The sequence below is a fragment of the Bos mutus genome, chromosome 20 (assembly GCF_027580195.1).
Source record: "Bos mutus isolate GX-2022 chromosome 20, NWIPB_WYAK_1.1, whole genome shotgun sequence".
In the NCBI taxonomy this organism is placed as follows: domain Eukaryota; kingdom Metazoa; phylum Chordata; class Mammalia; order Artiodactyla; family Bovidae; genus Bos; species Bos mutus.
Window position 1 is genome coordinate 15,902,097 of NC_091636.1, and position 20,012 is coordinate 15,922,108.

At 38.5% G+C, this 20,012-nt stretch overlaps 1 protein-coding gene across 2 annotated transcripts in view; it reads left to right on the forward strand.

Moving 5' to 3' along the window:
- Positions 1-5,893, forward strand: part of MAP3K1 (mitogen-activated protein kinase kinase kinase 1) — a 77,105-nt gene extending 71,212 nt beyond the window's left edge. For both annotated transcript variants that reach the window (XM_070357497.1, XM_070357498.1), the window contains exons 18-20: positions 930-1,072; positions 1,963-2,094; positions 3,319-5,893. In XM_070357497.1, the coding sequence (XP_070213598.1) occupies positions 930-1,072; positions 1,963-2,094; positions 3,319-3,468 (425 nt within the window). In that variant the 3' untranslated portion in view covers positions 3,469-5,893. The remainder of the gene's footprint in view (positions 1-929; positions 1,073-1,962; positions 2,095-3,318) is intronic.
- The last annotated feature ends 14,119 nt before the right edge of the window (positions 5,894-20,012 follow it).

The following is a 20,012-nucleotide window of genomic DNA, read 5'->3' on the forward strand; positions in this document are numbered from 1 at the left end:
TAGTTTCTAACTTGAGCTCCACTATGGGATTTTTTCCTCCAAATCTCTCCTGAGTACTCAAATTTCTCCTAAGTAAATCATTAGAATTACCAGAAGTGAAAAGAACTTTTAGGATAATATATCCTGCCTTCCTTAAGCTGTGACTTTTACACAGTCTTACGGCTAATTGGTGGCAAACCGAGTACAAAATACAGGTCTCTGATTCCCCCATCTTGGTCTCATGATGTACTGCTTCCCCAAAGGTTTCTGTTCTTGGTTTTATTTAAAATAACTGGGATATTATAAACTTCTTTTAAGAAAGCACCTCTCAAATCTGTTGCAGTTTGGTTTATTAAAATCAACTTTGGGGAATTCCCTGGTGGTACAGTGGTTAGAACTTCACGCTTTCACTGCCGAGGCCTGGGTTCGATCTGTAGATGGGGAACCGAGATCTCGTAAGCTGGGTGGCATGGCCAGATAAAAAAAGCAACTTGGCTTTCTGACATGAATGCCTTTCTATAACATTAATTTTTTATTAAGCTATAATTATGAAATTACAGTATAAAGTCTGAATTGGTCTATCTGGGTCAGTATGTTTAAACAGAACTTTGTCTTAAAAGTGTAAACTACACTAAAAATTGAACTCTGAGGAAAGATTTTGCTAGGAATCATTATATTAAAGGCTTAACACTAAAGTTTCACAAAATCTCTGCTTTTATTCCTAATGCCTTGATGTTTTACCCCATTTTCCCTCTGAGGCTTTGGATTTTATTTATTTTACATTGCGGAGAACTATATACCTTTACTAATGAAGTGAACTGGGAAGGAGAGTAGATTTCTCTGACATGGGGTCTTTCTTTTGTCATTGTCCTATTTCATTAGTAGCATTTTACTGAGTTTTTAATCTGTTGTTTTTAACATAGAAGGTTATTTGCTGTTTCTGTTGGCAGGTGCCAATTTGCTCATTGACAGCACAGGTCAGAGACTGAGAATTGCTGACTTTGGAGCTGCAGCCAGGCTGGCATCAAAAGGAACCGGTGCAGGAGAGTTTCAGGGACAGTTACTGGGGACAATTGCATTTATGGCACCTGAGGTGAGAAGCAACTCTGAGTGTGATGAAAGAAAATATTTTGGAGCTCTGTGTGGCAGTGTTACACTAAATAATTTTGCAGTGTTATCCTGTATGTGCTTACTAACTGGAAGTCCACAGCCCTAAAACTAAGGTTTTGATGATATCCTTGATCTTCAGGCCCTTAATACCTGCCTTTCCATAGCCTTTAGGCAAATCTGCTGCTGTTTCTGCTGCTAAGTCGCTTCAGTCATGTCCAACTCTGTGCGACCCCACAGACGGCAGCCCACGAGGTTCCCCTGTCCCTGGGATTCTCCAGGCAAGGACACTGGAGTGGGTTGCCATTTCCTTCCTCAATGCGTGAAAGTGAAAAGTGAAAGTGAAGTCGCTCAGTTGTGTCCGACTCTTAGTGCCCCATGGACCGCAGCCTACCAGGCTCCTCCGTCCATGGGTTTTTCCAGCCAAGAGTACTGGAGTGGGTTGCCATTGCCTTCTCCTAGGCAAATCTATTAATGCCTATTTCTAAAAAAGAATTATTGGGTAATTTATAGCACTTTTTTCCTGGCAAACCTAAAGTACATACAAAATAACTGTGTTCTGGTCTCTTCCGTTGTGTTCAGAGCTCTTCATGTTCATACACAGTGATCACTAGTTGTCCCCTTGAGTTTACTAAGTGTACTGAGGTGGCTTTGAAATTCTGATATGACTCTGCTTTAGAAGCTCACAGTTCTCCAAAACGTATTTGTGCCACATGGGAAATTAATTAAGCTTATTAATAAAATCACAGATAGTCTATGGAATTGCTCTTTGTACCCGTTTTTCTCTGAAGTAGAAAAACCAGAACCCATAAATAAAGAATGGCTTTCTCTTTTTCTAGTGAGTCATATTTCCAAGTTAACTCTGCTTTATTTTAGGTCCTAAGAGGTCAGCAGTATGGTAGGAGCTGTGATGTATGGAGCGTTGGCTGTGCTATTATAGAAATGGCTTGTGCTAAACCACCTTGGAATGCAGAAAAACACTCCAATCATCTTGCTTTGATATTTAAGGTAATCATGAGATAAAAATGACTTCTGCTAAAGTTGGCAACAGGCAAATTTTCATGGATTCTTCTTCACTATCAATCTAACATGAAAGCATATCTTACTAGAAATAAGTATATGTGTATCTAGGAGTTGATATGCTGCAGAGAATGTTGGCAGCATCACAGTCAGTTCTCATGCGTTATAAAGTCACTGTGAACACTGAATTAGCAGATACTGAATCACTGCCCCTGGGTGAAATATGTACCTACACACACACACACACACCAAACTTTTAAATGAAAATACCAGAAGCTCTTTATGTATTGTACTGTCACAAATTTGTATTATTTACTGTATTTAAAAAGTTCATACCTGAGGCAGAGGCCAAGGCTGTTCTACCCTTCTGACAACTCTCAAATTAACTTTGTCCGTTTCCACCAGAGAGTAATGTAATGATTGAGTTTTTAGTGTTTGAGTTAGACCTGTGCTTGTTTAAAAGCTTGGATTTTGGAGTCGTACAGACCTGGTTCCATCCTTTAATAGCCGTGTGAGTAGGAAAATTATTCTGTCTGCCCTCTGTTTTCTTGTTTATAAAATGGGTGTAATAATAACACCTACTTCATGAATTATTCCTGTCACCTTATGAGGATAAACAGAATTGCTTCTGGGCCTGAGTAAAGCACTTAAGCCACAATCACCTCTCTTGCTGAGTGGCTAGTGTGAGTCCTCTGAGCTGACTGCCAGCACCTCTCACCTGCTGTAACCTCCTCCAGGTCTCCCCATTCTTGAAAAATTTCCTCAGTCCCCTGGGGAGAAAAAATCAGTGCAGTTGTGTTTCTGATGTAGTCAATTGACTGGCTAGGTTTAGTCTTACTCTGAATAGCTCTCTGTGCTAAAACAAACAAACAAAAAAACACAGGAAAAGTGCAATGAAGCAAAGAGGACAACCATTTTGGAGAATATGAGGAAAGCAGAACTGATTTGAGTGAATACCTGCCTAATCCTTTTGATGCACCTTGGCCTTGTTCCTTTGAGACCATAAAGAGGACTGCAACTCCCATCTCATCAGGAAGTATTTGGTCAGATTCAGGAGTTTTACCATAGACACCTTGTTAGGAAAAAGTCCACCCACTTCTGTTTTAATTCTTCTGTATAGGAGGCACAGGTATTGAAATATATGCACGAGTACTTGTGTATCACAAGCTCTAGTTCTGGAGTGCTTTAACACTGTAGTGTTTTCTCTTACAGATTGCCAGTGCAACTACTGCTCCATCAATTCCTTCACATTTGTCTCCTGGTTTACGAGATGTGGCTCTTCGTTGTTTAGAACTTCAACCTCAGGACAGACCTCCATCGAGAGAGCTACTGAAGCATCCAGTCTTCCGTACTACGTGGTAGCCAATTATACAAATAAACTGTTACAGAGACAGGATGCTCAACAAGAGAAAAGAACTTTTGTGGGGAACCACGTTGATGATCTGCTGGCCTTCATGCCACTGAACAGCTATGAACAAGATCAGTGGGGAACCCTTACCTAAGTATGTGATTGACAAATCATGATCTGTACCTAAGCTTAGTATGCAAAAGTCCACAATTTGTGCAGAAACTGTAAACCGTGCCTTTCAAAGAACTGGCCCTTAGTAAACAGGAAAGCAGTGAAGTCTGCATGACTAATTAACAGAGCATAATTTTTTGGAGCACTTTTTCAGCAATATTAGCAGCTGAGGGGCTCAGGATCTGTTTTAATGTTTCAATTATTCTTCCATTTCATATCGTGATCACAAGCAGGGGGTTCTGCAGTTCTGTTCTTTTTTTTTGGTCACTGGCAAACAGTCAGTATCTGCCTCTTTTAGGTCAGAATATGCTATAAGTAGCAGTAAATAAATATATTTTTGAAAAGTTGACCACTTCTTTATGACCCACAATTGACTTTTTTTTTTTAATGCCTGGGCAGTTGTGGTTCATTGTGCATTTTACTGTTGGCCCATTCATTTCGTTTTTGGAAATTACGGTTCTATACTTTCATTTCACCTTCATTTTTGTTTAATATTCAGGGAAAGGTGACCTTTTCAAACCACACACAAAAAAAGTAGAACTAGATGTGAACTAGAGTTTATTAAATATCTTGCTGTTGCAAGAGTTTTTTAAAATACAGATTTTAAAACTTTGTTTTTAAAATTGGAATATGATAAAATACTACCTTCATTGAGTCAGTCACTGCTCTTCTCATGCAGGTTAAATATAAATTAAGTGAAAATCAAATGTTCTCTGTGATGCAGCTCACAACCAAGATCAAGATGACCTTGAAATGTATTTGAATTTTATAATTATGTTTCTTTAGTAGGAAACTTCACACCATTTAGGTCTTACTCTGTATGTAATAATCCGTCATTCATCATCACCACTGATAATGTTAACTGCTATTTTCCTTCCACCATGTATCATCTCTTTACAGTAGGCCTGGCTGAGATACCTAAAGAAAAATTAATTTAATTATGCAACTACAAACAGGTGTTTCCAAACAATAAATTTGCTTCAAACTTGGAAAATATTTTCAGAAAGAAAAGTGACTTTGAAATTTCATTTACACACTAATTCGTTGGATTTTGCACAGTTCTCTAATGGTTTTTATCTGAACTGAATTCAGATGCATGGAATCCTGAAGGAAAATGGCAGCTCCTTTACCCTTTTTCTGTGAGTTTTTTAAATCAAGTACTGATTTAAGTATTTAATACAACTTTTTGAGATGTTAAGTTTTAACTCTTCAGAAGCCAGTTGAATTGTTGCAGAGTTAAATAGAATTGGTTATTCTCAAAGACTCAGGATAAACTAAATAAGCTATATAGAGAGTACATTTTAAATGTACAACACAAATTGGAAGTAAAATAAGTTACAAGATAAGTTTACAGGGCAGTTTTTTTTTATATAAATGAATGTGTTTCTTAGTGAAATTTTACATTCCTTTGGTTGGAAGATTGGCAATATTTGAAGAGTTAAAAATAGTACTGAAATGTGAAGTTTGGTAGCTCTAAATGTGTTGTGTTTTTTTTTTTTTTTTTTGACTACTTTAGAATTTTCACAGTTCTAATAAGATTGTTTCCAAGTCTCTCATGTGCAAGCTTTAAAGGATGCACTCTTGCCATTTTATGTACTGGAAGATCATTGGTCAGATTAATACTGTGTCTGACAGAGATGTAAACTGTATAAACTGAGGAACCTCAGCTAATCAGTATTACTTTGTAGACCACCATGCCCACCACATTTCAAACTCAAACTGCCTCTAGATGTCAAAATCCATTGTTTGAGTTTGTTTGCAGTTCCCTCAGCTTGCTGGTAATTGTGGTGTTTTGTTTTTTTGTTTTGTTTTCAATGCAAATGTGATGTAATATTCTTATTTTCTTTGGATCAAAGCTGGACTGAAAATTGTCATGTGTAATTATTTTTGTGTTCTTAATGTTATTTGGTACTCAAGTTGTAAATAACGTCTACTGCTGTTTATCCCAGTTTCTACTACCTCAGGTGTCCTATAGATTTTTCTTCTACCAAAGTTCACTTTCACAATGAAATTATATTTGCTGTATGACTATGATTCCTAAGACTTCCAGGGCTTAAGGGCTAACTTCTATTAGCACCTTACTGTGTAAGCAAATGTTACAAAAAAAGAATCTCTGGGTTAAGAAAATTTGGCTTAAATGTATTCTTTGTTATTTTAAATATATCAAAGATATTTTAATTAAAATTTTTACCCCATTGAACCAATTTTATAGTATTTGTACCTATTTTGGTGTTTTGTCTTTATAGTAAATAAAAGTTTTTGAACAAAGGTTGTTACTTTTATTTATTTTGGAATAATTCCATTCTTAAAAAAGAGTCCTAAGAATACCACAAAGCACTCACATATACCATTCACTCTCAAAAGCCCCACCCACTCAGGTTTTGCAGCGGTCTAGTTATATCCTCTATAACAAAAGGATCCGAACCAAGATCAGCTTTGTTCTTAGTTATGCTTCTTGAGTCGCAGTCAATCCAGAACTATTCCTTCTTCCTTGACCTTCACACCTTAATTTATTGTTTTGTAAAAGTCGTTCAGTTTCCATTCAGTGCTTCCGCATGCTTCAGTTCAGAGTGAGTATCTGTGACAGGAATATCTCAGAGGTGATGCAGGCCGTGTTCTTTTCAGTGTCTCATATCAGGAGGCATACAAGGTCAGTTTGTCTCCTTGCTGTTGATGTAAACTGGATGATCTGATTGATAGGCTTCACCACAGTACTCTTGCCCTTTATAATTAATATCTACCTTTATATTATTTTGTAGAGGTGATACTTTGAGACTAAATAAATACATTGCTATTTATCCAACTTTAGCTCTTTGCTCTTAGCTGTCTTATCTGAATTATTACTTTGGTTGGTTGCCAAACACTGATTTTCTGGTTCCTGCACACCTGTATTTTGTGTGTGTGTGTGTGTGTTGTGTCCAACTCTTATGACCTCATGGACTGTAGCCCACCAAGCTCCTCTGTCCATAGGATTTCCCAGGCAAGAATACTGGAGTGGGTAATAGCCTATCCCTTCTCCAGGGGATCTTCCCAACCCAGGGACTGATCCCAGGTCTCCTGCTTTGCAGGCAGATTCTTTACTGGCTGAGCCACCAGGGAAGCCCCATATATTTATTAATGGGCATTTTGCTATAAGAAAGACCTCTTCTTTATTACTCACATATCAAAATGGGTTTGTGGATTCCTATTCAGTGAGACAGAAGTCATTATTGTCATCACAGATTTACTCAAATTGTCACATTTAGCTATTGGGAGCCTCTCAGAGCTTAGCTTCTCTCTGGACTGACAAGCCACCCATTATTCTCTGACCACTTCTATACTTTCAGACCCATCTTGTGTGTTTGCTTCAGCCTTGGGATCAGCATTTTTCCAGAGCCCTGACTCCACCGATAAAAAACGGTGCTAGATATGCTCATTGCTCTGGGGTGTCACTGCTCCCACGCCCTCTTGGTAGACAAAGCTAGATTATATAGTTTTATGCATACATATGCAAAATACACACACACATACACAAAAACCATAAGTTCATACCAGTTTTCAATTTCAGTCTACCACTACCCAGATTCATTCGAGACTTCCCTCTTTGCACATCTGTAACTCCTTTTCTGGACAGTAAGAAACCTGGCTTCCATTTGCCTCAATATATTGACTTATGCTATGGTTAGATAACATCACAGATTGAATGGATATGAATATGAGCAAACTCCAGCAGACAGTCAAAGACAGGGAAGCCTGGCCTGCTGCAGTCTATGGGGTCACAGAGTCAGACATAACACAGCAACTAAGCAACAACAAATTGACTGACTAAGTTCTCCACCCACCTATGTAACCCGTAAGGAAAGTAACCTAAAGGCAAGGTAAGCTGTATACTTTTTCAGGGTAGTTTTAGGTTCACAACAAAATTAAGCAGGAGATTCATGAATTACCCATATACTTCCTGATCCTACATATTGCATAGCCTCCCCCACTATCAACATCAAATGCTTTTTTGACAAAATGAAAGTGTTTTAACAAATTTTTCTTAAAAAACATTAACTGAAAATTACATCTTTTTAAAAAAACCTTCCTTATGTGGTTTTACATGTCATAAACTTGCATATAAACACTATTACTGTCCCCAGACAGCAACAGATAAACTTAATTGATCCTGTTCATAGGACTCGATCATGATACAGAAAAACATAAAAACCATCCTCCTATGTTAAAATTGTTGGGAATGAGAAGATTTATTCACCAGCTACTATTTATCAGGGACACTTTGCAACACAGTGATTATGTTCTGTTTCACAAGTGAGGAGATAAGGCAATTTCAATCATTCTGCAATTCAGGGTGTACCAGGGAACTCATTTGGCTGACCCCAGGGTTTTAGTCTTCCATTGTATCTTGTTTTTATTGTGTGTTGTTGTTTTCTACTTTCATCCTTTGTATTTCTGCTCAGTAGTCGTTTTTCACATGATCACCCTGCAAGATAGGTAATGTCACTGAAAAACTGAGTTCAGAAGCCATCCTGTGTCTTTACATTTGTTTTAAACTTTCTGTAATAGCTTGGTTTTAAATGTACACCTTTTAAATAGGCTCTGAATATTGTTCCTAAAGGGCAGACTTCAGTCATTTCAGAAAAATACTAACTTTGAGTAAAGCTTTCTGTTTCAGAGGAATTAATAATTCTGTTGTTCCTTCGTTCTATTTAAATGATATTAACAGTTTTTAAAAATGGTCAAATCTGCAGGTTACATGGAATCTAGAAAAATGTTGGGGTATCATGCCCATATGGAAATGCCAAAGAATGCAATTGTGAACTGACATAGTAGTAACTCTTGTTATAGAATGTATGAAGTACTGCAATCAATGGAGAACACAGTGACAAACAGAAATGTATGTAAACTGCCGTATTTCCATGTTGTGACAATTTATAGGTTTGTCATTTTTAAAATTTTGCTATAAGCAAAAGTCACATGTTGAATTGCCGCAAGCAAGGAAAGGATGGGCCTTTTAAAGTAGGTGATGATGATGGACACGGTAAGCACAGAGCCTGAAGCATCACCTGGGTCAAATCTGGCTCTGCCACTTCCCAGTAGTGTAATTCCTGTTTGACTTTCTGAACCTCCATTTCTGCATCTATAAGATGAAACCAACAGTTTTGAAGAGAGCCTATATAAATGGCTCAGTACAGTGCTAGGCACAATGGATGCACGATATGTGTTTTGTGAATGAAGTGACCCAAGAGTCACAGACTCAAATGCTTTAGCCTTGGGATCAGCTAGAATACTGTGGGGCTAGAATATCCTTAACAGAGCTTTTGGCTGACCTGTGAGTTCAGGCCAAATTCATGTCCAAGAGGGCCAATGGTTAGCATGTTGGAACTGAAGAAAAAAAGTCCACTATTGCCAAAACCTGTAAATTTTCAAAAGAAGCTGGAGAGATCTAGATGTTACATGCAATTTCTTAATGTCTACACACTGGAAGCTAATTTTACATTTTTATAAGGAACTGTAGGCTAAACAAAATTCACATGTTTTATCTGGCCTGTGACTAGCTGCTTTTGACTTCTGAGCTGGGTCCAGGCTTGTAAAATAAAAAAAGAAGTAGAAAATGAGAGTTAAATCTCAGCTTTGGGAAACTGAATCCAGGACTTTTGTCTTCTGAGATACATGACATAAGGGAAAAGTGGAGATGCTGATTATAAATGCTAGAGAACTAACCTATGAGGAGAAAATTATGTCTGATTTTAAGCACTAGTGTGAAATGCTTACCACTAAAGCCTAATTACCATGTAGCAAACTATACATGAAAATTAAAGTGTGAGTCGCTCAGTCATGTCCAGCTCTTTGCAACCCCATGGACTGTAGCCCACCAGGCTTCTCTGTCCATGGAATTCTCCAGGCAAGATGACTGCCATTCCCTTCTCCAGCGGATTTTCCCGACCCAGGGGCCAAACCCAGGCTTCCCGCATTGCAAGCAGATTGTTTATCACCTGGGCTACCAGACAAGCCCACTATGCACATGCAGCATTCAAATGTGCCATCCCAGTGGCGCAGCAAAGCCCGCGTGATAGAGGAACTTCACCCACAACTGAAGCCAACCTCACCACTCTGCATCAACCTGGAGTCACTATGACCCCTACCCCACAGCCCTCCCTTCAGCTTTGCCTCGTTGAAATACAGTGAGGCTAAACCGATGATGCAAGAGTCATGTCCCAGAGTTCTTTTTCCCACAATGCTGAAATTCGTAGTAGAGTTTATTTTTGAGATGACTGTTATTTTTCCATTAAAATCAATTTGCTTAATGAGCTCTCCCAACATCTACGCAGACATACTCAGAGGATGAGGGCTATAACTAGGATGAAAGGGAGAGAAAAGGAAGGGAAATAATAAGGATGGGGAAATACTGGAAACCTCTGGTAGGGAGTAGCATGGCCATGTATGTATTTCTTTGAAGATCATTCTAGCAGTATCTTGAAGAAAGAATCAAATGGGGCTGGCTGAAGAAGAGGCAGAGAAAGTCAGAAGACAACTGCAGTATCTAGATAAGAAGGTATGAGGGGGAGGGACTTCCCTGGTGGTCCCAGGGGATAAGACTCCGAGCTCCCTGGTCAGGGAACTAGATCCCGCATGCCGCAACTAAGGAAAAAAAAAAAAAATCCTGCATGCCGCAACTGAAGGATCCCACAAGCCACACAGAAGATGAAAGAGCCCGCGCCATAACTAAGGCCTGGCACAGCCAGATAAATAAGTAAATATTTACAAAAAAGAAAGTATGAGGGGAGAGTGAAGTCAACATCAATAGAAGATAATATCCCTACCAACACTGAGTGATGAAGGAGCGGAAAATCTGAACAGACCAATAACAAGGAGACTGAATTGTACCCCAAAGCCTCTCAACAAAGAAAAGCCTGGGCCCAGATGGTCTCGCTGGGGAGTTCTATCAAACATTAAAGGAATTAATGCCAATCCTTTTCAAATTCTTCTAAAAAACTGAGGAGGAGGGAACCTCCCAAGCTCATTTTATGAGCCCAGCATTACCCTGACACCACAGATAAGTAAGATAAGGAGAAAACAGAAACATAAAGGCCAGGGGTGGTCCCAGATGGCAGTGTGGGAAGATCTGGAACTCACCTCCCACACCAAATCAACATTCAGAACACTTTCCTCTAGAAAAGACCTGAAAACTCACTGACCAGCACCTTCACGATAAATGATAAAAGGGCCACCCTGGGACAAGCAGGAGAGGCAAGGAGTGGGCTTACTAAAACCCCACCCGCGGAGCAGTGATCCACGGTCCGGAGGGATGTCAACCATGCAGAGCTTCTCCCTGAGGAGGGAGGGGTTCATGCCCCTCACCGGGTCCCGCAAGCCTTGGGACCTGCAGTGGAAGAGATGAACCCCCAGAAGGTTCTGGCTTGGACCCTGGACCAAAGGGCTGTAGAGAACTGAGATATCTCTCTTAAAGGGCTCACATGCAGACTCACTCGCCCTGGAGACCAGTATAAATGCAGCAGTTTGAAAAGTGCCTGTTCTCCATTCTGACTGAAGCAATTTATTGATACATTTCCCAACAACAGGGTAGGGGGGTTCCTTTATCTCTGCATCCTCCCTAGCATTTATTACTTGTAGACTTTTTGATTATGCTCAATCTGACTGGTGTGAGGTGATACTTCATCATAGTTTTGATTTGCATTTTCCTAATAATTAGTAATATTGAGTATCTTTACATGTGCCTGTTGGCTATCTATATGTATTCTTTGGAGAAATGCTTATTTATGTCTTCTGCCTATGTTTTGATTGAGCTGTTTTTTGTTTTGTTTTTCTGTATTAAGCTGTATGAGCTGTTTATTTATTTTTGGAAATTAATTCCTTGTCAGTCACATTGTTTGCAAATATTTTCCCCCATCCTGTAGGCTGTCTTTTCATTTTGTGTATGGTTTCCCTTTGCTGTGCAAAACCTTTTAAGTTTAATTAGGTCCCAATCGTTTACTTTTGGTTTTAATTCCATTACTCTAGAGATGGATCCGAAAAGATGATACTATGATTTACGTTCGAGTGTTCTGCCTGTTTTTCCCTTTAGGAAATGTTCTTACATTTAGGTTCTCAGTCCATCTGGGGTTTACTTTTGATTATGGAGAGGGCAATAGCGACCCACTCCAGTACTCTTGCCTGGAGAGTCCCATGGACGGAGGAGCCTGGTGGGCTGCAGTCCATGGGGTCGCTAAGAGTCGGACACGACTGAGCGACTTCACTTTCATTTTTCACTTTCATGCATTGGAGAAATGGCTACCCACTCCAGTGTTCTTGCCTGGAGAATCCCAGGGACGGGGGAGCCTGATGGGCTGCCGTCTGTGAGGTCGCACAGAGTCGGACACAACTGAAGTGACTTAGCAGCATGGTGTTAGAGAATGGTATTTCGTTCTTTTATTTCATTCTCTCTTTAGCTGCTCAGTTTTCCCAGCACACTTACTGAAGAGACTGTCTTTTCTCCACTGTATACTCTTGCCTCCTTTGTTGTAGATTAAATGTAAGGGCATGGGTTTACCTCTGGGCTCTCCACTCTGTTCCATTCATCTACCTGCCTGTTTTTGTGCCAGTAGAGTATTCATTACTATACCTTTGTAGTAATTATGGTACAGTCTGAAGTCAGTGAGTGTGATTCCTCCAGCTTAATTATTCTTTCTCAAGATCGTTTTGGCTATTGGGGGTCTTCTATGTTTCCATACAAATTTTTAAACTCTTTGTTCTAGTTTTGTGAAAAATGCCATTAGTATTTTGCTAGGGATTGCACTGAATCTACAGATTGCCTTGAGTAATATGGTCCTTTGAACAATATTAATTCTTCCAATCCAAGAACATGGTAGACACATCATATGTTTCATGTGTTGTCTTCAACTTCTTTCCTCCCTGTCCTATAGTTTTCCAATATGAGTCCTGTACATCTGTAGGTAGCTTCATCCCTAGGCATTTTCTTTTTGATGCAATGGTAAATGACATTGTTTTCTTAGTTTTCCTTTCTGACATTTCATTGTTAGTCTGTGGGAAAGCAACAGATTTCTGTATATTGATTTTGTATCCTTCAGCTTTACCACAGTCATCAATATGAGCTCTAGTATTTTTCTAGTACCATCTTTAGGATTTTCTACGAAGACTATCATGTCATCTGCAAACAGAGACAGTTTTGCTTCTTTTCCAATTTGGGCTGATGTTTCGTTTCACTCTGACTGCTGCAGGTGGTACCAAAGTGGCAAGAGTGGGCATTCTTGTCTTGTTCCTAATCTTGGAGGAACTGCTTTCAGTTTTCACCACTGAATATAATGTTATTTGTGGGTGTGTCATACATGGCCTTTATTATGTTGACGTACGCTCCCTCTATGCCCACTTTCTAGAGAGTGTTTTTTATCATAAATGGATGCTGAATTTTATCAAAAACTTTTTCTGCATCTATTGAGATGATCATATGATTTTTATTCCTCAAGTTGTTAATGTGATATATCACACTGACTGACCTGTGGATACTGAAAAATCCTTGCATCCCTGAGATAAGTCCCATTTGATCATGATGTATGATCCTTTTAATGTACTGTTGGATTTGCTTTGATAATGATTTTTTTTTTGAGGATTTCTGCATTTATGTCATCAGTAATACTGGCCTGTAATTTTCTTTTTTGTGATATTTTGTCTGGTTTTGGTATCGGGGAGATGGTGTCCTCACAGAATGAGTTAAAAAAATGTTCCTTTCTCTACAATTTTTTAGAATAGTGTCAGAAGGATAGGTGTTAACTCTTCTCTAAATTTTTGGTAGAATTCACTAGTGAAGCCATCTGGCCCCGGACTTTTGTTTGTTGGGAGTTTTTAAATTGCTGATTCAATTTTGGTACCCATAAAATTTTCATGTCATGAAAAACAAAAACAGGGACAGATTAGACTAGATTAACTTTGACCCAATTTTAAAAGCAAATAATAAACGAACAAACAGCTATAAAAGGTATTTTTGAAATCTGAAAAATTTAAATAGGAGCTATATTCATGATAGTGAATTACTGTTCACTTTAAACGTCGTTCTGACATGAGTGCACAGGCATATGGTGTGTGTGTGTGTGTGTGTGTGGAGAGAGAGAGAGGAATTATTACAAAATGTTAACAACTGATGAACCTACATAAAAGATATATGGTTGTTCCCTGCACTTTTCTATAGGTTAGAAATTTTAAAAATAAAAAATTGGGAACATATTTGTTTGTATATTCTTCAACTTGGTTTCATTTATTTTTGCATTTTACCTTTATTCCCTTTTTTCCCCTGTAACGGGATTTCTGTATTTCAGTGGCAATTCAGCCTTCACTAACTGACGACGTTTAGAATTATTTAGGGAATCACACAACATTGCAGAGTCGGACACGACTGAGCGACTGTACTGAACTGAACTGACACAACATCCAGAAGAGGGCGCCAGAGTAAACGTTTTCTTTAATGAAAGGATGATCTCAGCAGTGTTCTGACTGACACATAACTGAAAATCAAACTTTACACCACGTTTTTCTCAAGAATAAATCTCACTGCTCCTTTTAGAAAACTGAAAAAACTCAAGGCAATTCACTGATAATTCCATTTTTCCAATCAAAACCTTAAGTTCAATGTTTATCCATTTTCTTAGAGAACAATACTATTCTGCCATCCCCTTGAGACAAGCGTTAATAGTTACAACCAAAGAAAGGCTTTAAAAAGACACATGATGCCTTCTTTCCTGGTTTCCTGTTCTCAAGACCACCTGCTCTTGGTAGACTCTCACCCAGCTGCCAACCACTGTTCCTCTGAGCTTCTCAAACTAGTCCCACATGCTAGTGCTCTGCTTAAGAACCTTCAATGACTACCTACTGCCTATCTCACGATTTCATCATGGTCTGATCTTACTCTGCCTATTTCATTTCCTACTACATCTAATGGAAATTTTTATTCTGAGTAGACCCCACAGTATTCATTCCCACTTCTGCACTTTTGCTCATGCCAATGGCTCTCAAACTAGATAGCAGCAAAGTGGTTGGGGAAAGAGGTGGTTGTGCGTGCGTGCTCAGTTGTGTGCAAGCATGCTCAGTTGTACCCAACTCTGCGACCCTATAGACTGCACTCTGCCAGGTTCCTCTGTCCATGGGATTTTCTGGGCAAGAATAATGGAGTGGGTTGCCATGCCCTTCTCCAGGGGATCTTCCCAACCCAGGGTTTAAACCTGATTCTCTTACGGCTACCTACACTGGCAGACGGGTTCTTTACCACTAGTGCCACCTGGGAAGCCTGGAGAAAGAGGTGAGTTTTGCTAATTCACAAACTAACAGAGACCATTTTTTTTCTCCTTTTCATGCAGTATTTTCTTTTCTTTTACTTTCTTTTTTCCAAGGGAAAGTATGAACACAGTCCTTCACTACCACAAATTATCCAGCTGAGTTTTCGCCATTTGGGGAAGTTGCAGGGGTCAACACATCTGGATAGGCCTCGCCCTGGGAAAACCACTTTCATGATAATTATTTCACACAGTATTTTAGATCCTAAAGCACAAAATGACTTCAAAATACTTTGTGTCTAATTTTATCAATATGCAATATACTACCGTCATTCACAGAACTGACATTAACTTCAATATCTGAAGTTAATAAAATGCCTTGTCACAACTTTCCTTTTAAAAATTTGCATTATAATATGTGGCTGTAACACTCAATTCTTGATCATTTTTGTCTTCAGACCCCATTATCCTTTAAATTTTACTGAGAATCCCCAAGGAGCTATATCTATTGATATTTAGTGTATCATATTAAAACTGATAAACTTTATTTACTTATTCATTAAAAATAACAATTAAAAAATCTATTATAATATGTATAACGTATCTTTTTGAAAAATAGCTAAATTCCCCCAAATAGTGAAAAGAATGGTATTTTAATATTTTTGCAAATCTATTTTATTTCTGGCTTTATAAAAGATGGCTGGATACTCACACCTACTTCTGCATTCAATCTGTCTCACCATGTATCATGTGACCCCTAGAAAACTCCACTGTACCCTAGTGGGAGAATGAGAATAAAGACATTAACCTCTGAGTACTATTACGAATATAGTTTTGACCTTGCAGATCTCTAAAATGGTCGTAGAGACCCCTGTGTCACTAGGCAGGACTTAGAGAACTGCTGGTTTATGCCTTCCCTTCCTTTCTACCTCTCGTCTATCTACTTCTCTTTGAAGCACTCCTTTACTCCAGTAACTCATACTCAAATTCTGTGGTAACTATTATTTAATATTTATAATTATGTTTTTCCAACTAGACCATAATATTGGATGTATAGGCACACAGTTATCAGTGAATAAATATTTGCCAGTTATGTTACCCACATTAGATGATGTAGCTATTCAAGTAGGCTCCAGAATATCCACCAACTTTAAACATCAACTCTCTTCCAGCAAAGAACTGTGAAATAAGGACTCATGCAAAATAAGCTTGTCCTCCAACAATTTGAAAAACAGTTCTTTCTTGGATACAGTCAAAGCTCTAAGTTATTTACTGATCCTGACCATAAAAAAATATTAAGTGGATAAACTGCCAGGCATTCATAAAAGGTTTGACTATCTGCTAGTTTGTCAACATAAACTCAATCTTTTCATCACTTACTACAAACAGAGTAATTTTAACTCCCTCTGAAGGTGGAAAGAGAACCCCTCTTTTCTTGTCCAAGAGCAGAAAAACATTGGTGGGTTTATTTTAAATGGTTCAGTAATTCCCTCCTGCATTTCCCTGTAAGACTGGCTTTCTAATTCTGGGCTATTTTAAATCTTATCTTCTCATTTCAAAATTCCAATATTACCCTACTGTAACTATTCTCAGTGAAGATCTTGCCTCATAGGTCAATGAGAAACTAGAAACCATCACAATTTAGCCCTCAACTTTCTCCAACCAAATCCCCAACACACCTTCCATTGAGCCCATAATCTCTGCCTTCTGTCTTGCTTCAGATGAAGATGCGTCCATGCTCCTGTCAAAGGACCTCTCTACTTACCCTCTGAATCAGCTCCCACCTTCTCAAGAACTTTATTCTGGAAATTAGTCATACATCTCTATCAATTTCTTTCGTTCTGTTGGATCATTCTCATCAGCACACAAGGACACTATAGGATCTTTCATCTTACAAAAGTTCTCTTCACCTTTGGCCCTATTTCCTGGCGTCCCTTTTCGTAAACTCACTGAAAGAGTTGTGTACATTTGTTTTTCCTACTTCACCTCACATTTTCTCAACACACTCAAACTTCCCAAAACTGCTTTTGATCAAGTCATCACAGGCCTATATCTTGCAAAACTCATGGTTGCTGCTCTATCTACATTCTTTGCCATCTCTTCTTCAAGTCTTCTGGCTAAAGACTCTTAATTTTATCTCTGATTATGGCTCCAGGTGTGGATATTCAACCAGTTACTTGACATTTCTCACAGGTATTTTAAAACTTCACCCTCCCACATCCATTCATGAGCAAGTCCCGTCAGCTCCTCCAAAATATAGTCCTAATCCATTCACTCTCTACATCTCCATAGCTACCACTTAGTCTAAACTATCATTATCTCTCACCTGAGGCTTCATATTAGCCTTCTAATTAACCTTCCATGTATGGTGACAGCCCACCTATTATCCATAAAATACTCAAACTGGTCTTTTAAAAACAAGAATCAAATCCTATTACTTCTCTGCTCATAACCCTCCAAAGACTTCCCACTGCACTAAGAACTCAAATCCTTCCCTGAACCTGCAATGCCCCACATGGTTTGGCCTCTTCCCTGACGTCATCCTTCCCGTCTCCTTTACTATCATGTTCCAGCCACGTGGCCCTCTTTTCCCTGCTTGAACATAGCAAGCTCCTACCCATCTCATTGCCTTTGCATTTCCTATCCAGAGACTCTCCCCACAGATCTTCCCAAGTTTTGCGTCTTCTTGTCATTTAGGTCTCAGTCATACATGCCACTACCCTATCCAATGTTGCTACACCAGTTCCCACCCCCAAGTGACCTTTATAAAGAGAGTGAAGTCCCAGGAGGAAACAGACGACACACAGGAAGTCCTCCAACCCACTCTCTTCTCAGGACTCTACCTCATTTTCTCCAGGGCACTCATCACTGTCTGATATTATTTATGTGTTTAGTATCTGTCTCCTACACTAGAGCTTCAGATGCAGCAGGTGCTCAATGGATTATCTGTTGAAATCTCATTCTGAACTAATTCTGGAAGTTAGAATCCATTTAGGGACACATGCACTATTTGTGGATTTTTAGGATATTGATAATAAACTTTATCTTTCCTACATGGCATTTTTGTGATTAACAGCATAAATGGGCTTTAAATGAAAAAACACAGCACACATATCTTTAACTGGGTAGAGTATTTCAAGAGACTGAAAACAATAGGAAGCAGGGGTAAAGAATCAGAGAGAAGAGGGCAGTTTTGGACAACAGCACATCTCCATGCCTGCCAATACTAATCTTTTGATCATCATATATTTTATATTAGAAAATTGTCTGGCAGTCTGTTGTTTCTCATTTATCTGTATTTAAAATTTTATGTAAATCATTAAAGACACGGATGATCTAAAGGACAATAGCAGCCACTATGACCTAATATTTATAGAATTTTAAACCAAAAAGCTATAAAGCATATACTCTTTTCAACAGCATTTGGTATATTCGCCAAGAGAGAGCATATTCTGGGACATAAGACAAGTTAATAAATTTAAAAGAACTGAAAACATACTTATTCTCTAATGACAAAAAAATTAAAAACCAATTACAGTAACATATCTAGGGAAATCCCAAATATTTAGAAATTAAAAGCACATCTAAATCATGAATCAAAAAAGAAATCACAAGGGAAATTTTAAAAATATTTTATACTGAATGCTAATGAAAATACAATATATCAAAATTCCCAGGACTCAGCTAACATAATGCTTGGAAGGAAATTTTTAACTTTAGATGCATACATTAGAAAAGAAAAAAGGTCTAAAAACACTGATGCCAAAGGTCTACCTCAAGAAGCTGGAAAAATAAGGGCAAAATAAACGCAAAGTGAGGAGGATATATAAAATAATAAAATGAACAAAATAGAAAATAGACAAACAACAGCGAAAATTAATAAAATCAGAAGCTATTTCTTTGAAAAGATCCATAAACTTCCAGTTACAATGATGAAGGAAAAAAGAAAACACAAATCACCAAAATTATGAATGAATTTATCACTACAGATCATATAGACATTAAAAAGACAGTAAGATTATATTTACGGACAATTTTATACTACCAAATTTGATGACTTAGATGACATGAACAAATTCCATGAAAAATACAACTTATCAAACTTAAGATGAAAGAGAAATTCTGAATAGCCCTACAATCTTCAAAAGAAACTCAATTCGTTATCAAAGAAAACTAGAAGCCCATGGTTTCAGTGGTGAATTCTATTAACATTCAATAAAGGAAACACCAATCTGATAGTTTTTTTTTTTTTTTTTTTTTGTAGAAAGTAGAGGAGAAAGGAACACTTCTGAACTCATTTCAGGAGGTCAGCATAAGCCTAATACCAAAATCTGAAATAAAACTACAAACAAGCCATGAAACTGAAAAAAGAATCCACCTGCCAATGTGCATTTGATTCCTGGTTAGGAAAGATTCCACATGCTGCGGAGCAACTAAGCCCATGCACCGGAACTACTGAGCCTGCCCTCTAGAACCTGGGCGCCCGAACTACTGAGCCCACGTGCTGCAACTTCTGAGGCCCAGTGCCTGGAACCTGTGCGCCCCAAGAGAAGCCACTGCAATAAGAAGCCTGCCTACTACAAGGAAGAGGAGCCCCTGCTCTCTCCAACTAGAGAAAGCCTGCGTGCCGTAATAAAGACTCAGCACAGCCAAAAATATATAAACCAATAAATAAATAAATATTTTAAATGACAGAGTGTGACAAAAGTGTCATTCACAACTGAGTAGTGTCATCTCCGGAATCCAAGGATGGTGCAACATTTGACAGTGTGGCTTCCCCAGTGGCCCAGCAGTATAGAATCTGCCTGTAATGCAGGAGATCTGAGTTTGATCCCCGGGTGGGAAAGATCCCTGGAGAAGGAAATGTAAACCCACTCCAGTATTCTTGCCTGGGAAATCCCATGGAGGGCTACAGTGCATGGATTGCAAAGAATTGGACACGACTGACTGACTAAACAACAACAATATTATAATTTACTACGTTTATGGGAGAACAGAGAAAAATTATGTGATCATCTCAATAAATAGCAAAGAAAAGTATTTGATATTCACCATTCATTTAAAACTTCAGACAAAAATTCTTGACAAATAAAAAACAGAAGAGAACTTTTTAAACTCTATAAATT